This window comes from Lycorma delicatula, chromosome 6 (assembly GCF_047948215.1).
Source record: "Lycorma delicatula isolate Av1 chromosome 6, ASM4794821v1, whole genome shotgun sequence".
Lineage (NCBI taxonomy): Eukaryota > Metazoa > Arthropoda > Insecta > Hemiptera > Fulgoridae > Lycorma > Lycorma delicatula.
The window spans coordinates 81,972,329-81,978,671 of NC_134460.1; the positions used below are offsets into that span (position 1 = coordinate 81,972,329).

At 31.8% G+C, this 6,343-nt stretch overlaps 1 protein-coding gene across 1 annotated transcript; it reads right to left on the bottom strand.

The window, feature by feature from the left end:
• Window positions 1–223: 223 nt before the first annotated feature.
• On the bottom strand, window positions 224–2,427 carry LOC142325975 (3-oxoacyl-[acyl-carrier-protein] reductase FabG-like). Its single transcript, XM_075367970.1, has one exon. The coding sequence runs from the start codon at window positions 2,162–2,164 to the stop codon at window positions 1,391–1,393; it is 774 nt and encodes a 257-aa protein (XP_075224085.1). The 5' UTR covers window positions 2,165–2,427; the 3' UTR covers window positions 224–1,390.
• Window positions 2,428–6,343: the final 3,916 nt, after the last annotated feature.

Here is a 6,343-nt window from a genome sequence, read left to right on the forward strand (position 1 = left end):
AATCATTTCATCGTGCACATCATGAAACTACACAATATAATTACATTACGGGTTATAATACAGATATCACATTCATGCAGTTTACTCACATTTGATTTGACACCCTTTGCAGGTCATCAAGGCTGGTTGAATTCATCTCACTGTATTATGGTCCATAGTGGAATTAAAATGTATAGCAAGTACCATGATGTATATGATAAAATGATCTCACTTTATTATAGTAATCCAATACTAAGCAAATGAAAATAACATTAAAATAACACCAAATAGCATTAAAATTAAATCACATAATTGTTAAACAACCCACAGTAACAAGTAAAGTTTTGAAAACAAAATAGACATAAAAACACATATCAGAAAAAACAACTTTTAACAGTCAAAATTTAAAAGAAATTTGAAAATCTGTTCAGGTTTGGTCACATTACTCAAAACATATAAATTGATGTATTAAAAAAAAATATGTCAAGTTGAGAACTCTTCCCTTTTACTTAAGTAGTAAAACTAAAGTAGTATCAACTTTTATGTAACTATTTTTTTTGTATGATTGAAACTGGTACATTATAAAATAACCATACTATAATTTGATACTTTCACTGTAAAACACAGTCCATTTAGCAACATTTTGTTTTTCACACAAAACTATGAGATTTCCAGTAGTTGGATTCACTATGAAATTGTACAAATGGTTTACCATTCCTAGATTACACTGAGTAAATTTCATTGGTTGCCATGCCAGCAACTTATGAACTGAACTGTGGAGCCTTGATTCTATATATTGTCCCTTAACTGTCTATTTTTTCAACCACATATAGCTTAAGAACAATTACTATAAAACTGCCACTCATCTAAAAATACATTGTAGAAATACAAACCAAACCAATTCTCAAGTTAAGCACAATGATCTCATCAGTCCCATGACATTTCCAATTTTCAACAAAGCACAATGTTTTTTGTTTTTTTCTTCTAAAAATGCTAAATTTTTCAAGCTATGCTGTAGTAGAAATTTCAAAAATTAATTACCTATATTTATGCTGCAATTTCCAGTGAAATCTGTTATTTTCAAAACTGATAACTACATAATTACAAACTCTGTTGTTAACAATTTTCGATAACATAGTTTTAAAAAAGAATGAATGTTACCAGTATTTTAAGAACATTTATAAATATTTTCTTAGCAAATAGCAAACATAAATAGCATATGCAATAGTATAATAATCCAAATTCTGTTTCTAAAGCAGTAGATATTGATACAATTTAACAGTCCCATTTCAATCTCATTATCTTTCCAATACATTCTTTTTTTTCTCTATAAGAAGAAATTGCAATGAATTTACTTTATAAACCCATATCCAACTATAGAATCATTTCTTATGAGTTTATTGAATAAAGTCTATCGCAAACTAGTAGCATGACGGCCACCATCTACTGGCAAATTAACCCCAGTAACAAAACTAGCTTTATCACTAGCAAGAAATGCAATTGCACGAGCAATCTCTTCTGGAAATCCAGCACGTCCTAATGGATGCGTTTCTTTGCTACGTCGTAAAAATAATAGATATGATTCATCCAGTTTATCAGTTATACCTTTTTCTAGATCTGTTACTACTATTCCTACGTTAACACTGTTAACACGAATCCTATAGTCACTTAATTCTATTGCTAGACACCTAGTAAACTGATCTACTGCGGCTTTCGACATGTTGTAGGCAAGCAGGCCAGGGAATGCCTTTAAACCATTTACACTAGACACATTCACAATCACTCCTTCAGATTGTATGAGATAAGGTACAGCTAGCATTGTTAAATGGTATGCAGATCGAACATTGAGATTAAAAATTCGATCAAATTGTTCTAAAGTAGTAGTTTCAATGCTTCCAGTTTCTAGTATGCCAGCATTATTCACCAGTACATCTATTGTTAGAAAATAAGTAATAGTTGCTCGTATTAAATTTGTTGTATCATCAGCATTTGTTAAATCTGAAGTAACAACAAGTGGCTTGACTTTGCCCACTAATTCACATCTTTCTGCTGTTTTATTTAGAGTTTCTTCATTTATACCACACAGAGATAATTTAGCTCCACGAGAAGCAAAATAAAAGGCAACTGCTGTACCAATTGCAGAACTTGCACCAGTAATTAGAATAACTTTTCCTTCAAATTCCATCAGGCCAGTTAAGATAATTACCTAAATACAAGGTAGATCATAACCTAAAAATCACCTCTTAATAAATGTGTGATGTTACACATGTCATACTGGGATGTTAATAATAACAATTAACGGGCTACTTTGCTGTAAAGAGTACACATATAATTGCTGATCCAATCCTAACTATGCCACAACTTATTTCAGTGTATAAAACCAATTTCTTACCAAAATAAGTCATAAAGTCGAAAACTGTTTGTAAATATTTGTTTCGGCTTGTATCTCTATTAGTGCAACCAACTTCATACATTTATCAGTTTAAAACAAAAGACTTGATTTATGAAATGTACATCGATAAAATTCATATATCAGGTTTTAAGTGAAAGCTGATGTAACAATCATTTTACAGTTCAAATTTTATTGTAATTTCCGATTATTTATTATTAATTAAAATGGCTTGAATAATCATGATATTAAGTCTTATTAAATAATAAAAATATGTATTTTAATATCAACTTCTCAATGGAAGTAACAAAAATTTTATTTTTCATTATATTTAATATATATACCTGTTGACTTATACGTTTTTAGTTGTTGGTCACATGTACTCGTAAAGGCGCCAATTCAATATTCTTAGTATATAACACTGATCTCTATGTAACTGGATAGGGGACTTGTGGCATAAAATTCAATTAAGTGTTCAATATTGAAGCATACGCCAGCGCCACAGAATGAGCGGCTGGAAACTAAATAAAACAATTGTATGCTTGCGCAACTATAACAGGGATTGTAATAGTGTGTGGATCATCTTCGCAACACAAGCAGAAATTTACGGACAGAAAATTGATATAGAGATCAGTATTCAAAATACAAAATCAGAACACTTCTATGCATCGGTTTAAAACATGTTTTTATCCCTACTCTTACACTTACCTCTGCGCATGCGCCGTTTCATTTTATTTAGTTCTAGCCGCTTATTTTATGGTGCTCAAGTTTATGCTTCAAATTTTACCAATTCCAATATATGGAATCCCCTATCCAGTTATATAGTGATCAGTGGTATATAAAAAATAAAGTTTGATTATCATATCAAATTCGACACTACAAGATAATTATACTTTTTGAATCACGAAACCACGAAATATCAATATTTTGCACAAAAAAAAACTGCTCCAAAAGTATTTATGTATAACCTGTGGATGTATTCTTTGAATATTCAGTGGGCCGAAGGTTTGCCCTGTCTTTGTCAAACGAACTGTCGGTTGGCTTTGGCGGAACAGGCTCGCGGGATTTTTTGTATTATCTATCCAGATGACATCTTCCGACTACTAATAACATGAAAAATTTGTATATAAACTACAAACACATAAGAATCTTGTGGTTTCAGTTTAATTGTGAAATAGTGAGTGCCGCGTAAAGTTAATTTGTTTAAACTGGTGTGTATTTTGGTTTTTCATATATCGAGTGCATTATCCTGTGTATAATATTTTTGTAGTTGTATTTTAATATTAGTGAATATTTATTTTCTTGCATATTTTTAACATACTCCGAACAATTATTGAGAATTTTTCTTCAAAACTTAAGAGTAGAAAAAACTCTCCTCAGTCTAGCTTCAGAAATTATATGGAACGTTAATCAGTTTATGGAAAGAGAAACAGTTCCAAGAACAACAGGGTCCAAGCGTTCCTGTAAAAAAAGTAAAGAGGGATGTCGAGGGTGAATACTCGTTTCAAATCCGCAAAAGATATAAAAAGGAAAACAGAATTACTAATTTAGACAGTTTCGATAAATGTTTAGACAGGCAAATTGTTTACGATTCTGTCTGCAAGAAAAAGCGCTTCCTACAGCTCAATGTAATTGTAATAAACTGAAAGAGGCTATTAGTTTTCAGGGTGATGCATGGAGCGTCAGGAAAATTTTGAAATCCTTAGAATTTCGATGGGAAAAAACTAAAGATAACAATAATATTTTCATTGAAAATGATGAAATACGAGAACAAAGAATGCGTTGTTTAAGATGTATTAAAGGTTACAGAGAAGAAAAACGTCCTATTGTTTCTGTAGATGAAACATACATTTTATCTTCTCATATCTCAAACAAAACGTGGTCGGACAATTCTGATCAGAGCATAACTCGTCCTATGTCAAAAGGAGACCGTGCGATATTCGTGTTCGTTGGCGGCGAGATGGGGTTTCACAAACAACCTCTCTGCTGATATGGAAAAGCTGCAAAAACTAAAGCATAAGATGTATATTTTGGATCGCCTTATGGAACCTCACGGCCACACAGCCATTCGTCTGCCACCACATCACCGGATCTAAACCCCATCAAGATGATATGGGCAAACGTAAAAAGATATGTAACCCAAAGAAAAATCACGTTCAAGTTCAACGCCGCGATTACGTGATGTGAAGAAAGAACTTCTAATATAATAGAGAAAGACTAATCTCCGATATGTGAGAATGTGTAAAAAGTAGAAGATTAATATTTGGAGAAAGTACATTTAGTTGATAATGTTGAAGAAGAATTTGTTATCAATTTACGACAAAGTAGTGATGAAGACAGTGATTATTCATCTATAAGTGAAGACGATTTCGGCAACAAAGATTTAGCAACCTTTAGAGTAACAGTTTCTCCTTACAGTAAGTCAAAATAAATATTTTTTCTATTAGCATTTATTTGTAGTTAAAGATAAGCGAAATAGAAACAAGGAGAAGAATAAAATACAAATTAATTAATACGTGCAGTTAATAAATTTAATAGTGTATAATAACGCATAAAACACTGGAAGTAAAAAAAATGAGTTTGAGCAGACAATGCATGTTTTATGCATGACTAAACACAGCAACTGGCGAGGGGCAAACTTCAATTCACGTGTTATATCTATGGTACAAATTAACTAATCTCTATTCTGCAATTTAATTTATATATTACTTTGGATTGCTATTTGTCAGTATGTTTTGTTTGTTGATTATAATTATTTTTTTTGCAGTTTACGGTAATTTTTATTCATGAGAATGGTGGCAGTTTTGGATAATTGTTAGTTTTAGAAATCATCTTGTTTGAAGGTGTAAAACCAGCCAAAGTTCACAAACGGATGTTAAAACGGCGTGGTATAAAGGTATATTAACCGTACAAATTTTTATAAGTAAATTGACCATTTTAAATCGCAGAACAAGTGCCACCGATTTTCATCATAACAGAAGACCGGTGGAAGTTTCAACTGACGCTTCTCAAAATCCCGTTAATGATGTTATTCATGAAGACAAACGCATTAAAATAAGAGAATCGCTGATATTAGTTGTGGGAGTATCAGCACTGTTCACATTATTGTTCAAGTTTAGCTGAATTACCGCAAAACTTATTATTTATTGGGTTCCAAGACGGTCGACTCAAATCACAAGACAACAGAATTCACACTTGTGTGGACTTGCACAGTGGTTTTTTGAGGAAGGTAATGCTTTTTTTAGAGTGCATTATAACTTACGATGAAATTCGGATTCATCATTTTAAGTATGGAAAAAAAAATCCGAGTTTACCCGCCAAGAAAAAATTCAAAACCTACGCGTCAACCGTTAAATGAAGGTAAGTTTTTGGGATTATAAAAGCTCAATTTATTGCGATTATAAGAACAACGTATAAGCAACAGCGATTACTGTCATGACATGCTATAAAATAAAGAGTAACCCGTAATAAGGAAGAAACGTTCCGGTTCTCTCACAAAAGGCGTAATTCGTGGGCATGATAACCCTTCCCCCAAATTTCTCATAAGACACAAGAAGTTATTTAAAAATTTCGTCGGGAGGTGTTGCCACATTACCTTATAGTCCCGATCTCGCACCATCAATTTTTTATTTGTTTGATCCTAAAAAAATTTTTCATAGCACCAACAACATTGATAATGAGCGGCTCAAGAATGCAATACAAAAATGGCTCAGACTCCCAGATAAACAATTTTTTACTACTGGAATAAGAAAGCTCACAGAGAGATAAGGCAAGTCCATAAATGTAAGTGGTGGTTATGTTAAAATATAACATTAGTTTCATTATCATTGAATAAATAATCATTTTTTTTACAGTCATTTGTCTCTAATTATTCAACAAGCCATTTAGTAATCATAATATAGATTTATAACACTAATATAGCAATGAACTTAATTGTTTGAACTTAACTTTAATTAATGTTTTTTTTTGTTTCTG

Excerpts from the sequence above, each read along its gene's own strand:
- LOC142325975 (XM_075367970.1), bottom strand. The coding sequence starts at position 2,164 with ATGGAATTTGAAGGAAAAGTTATTCTAATTACTGGTGCAAGTTCTGCA.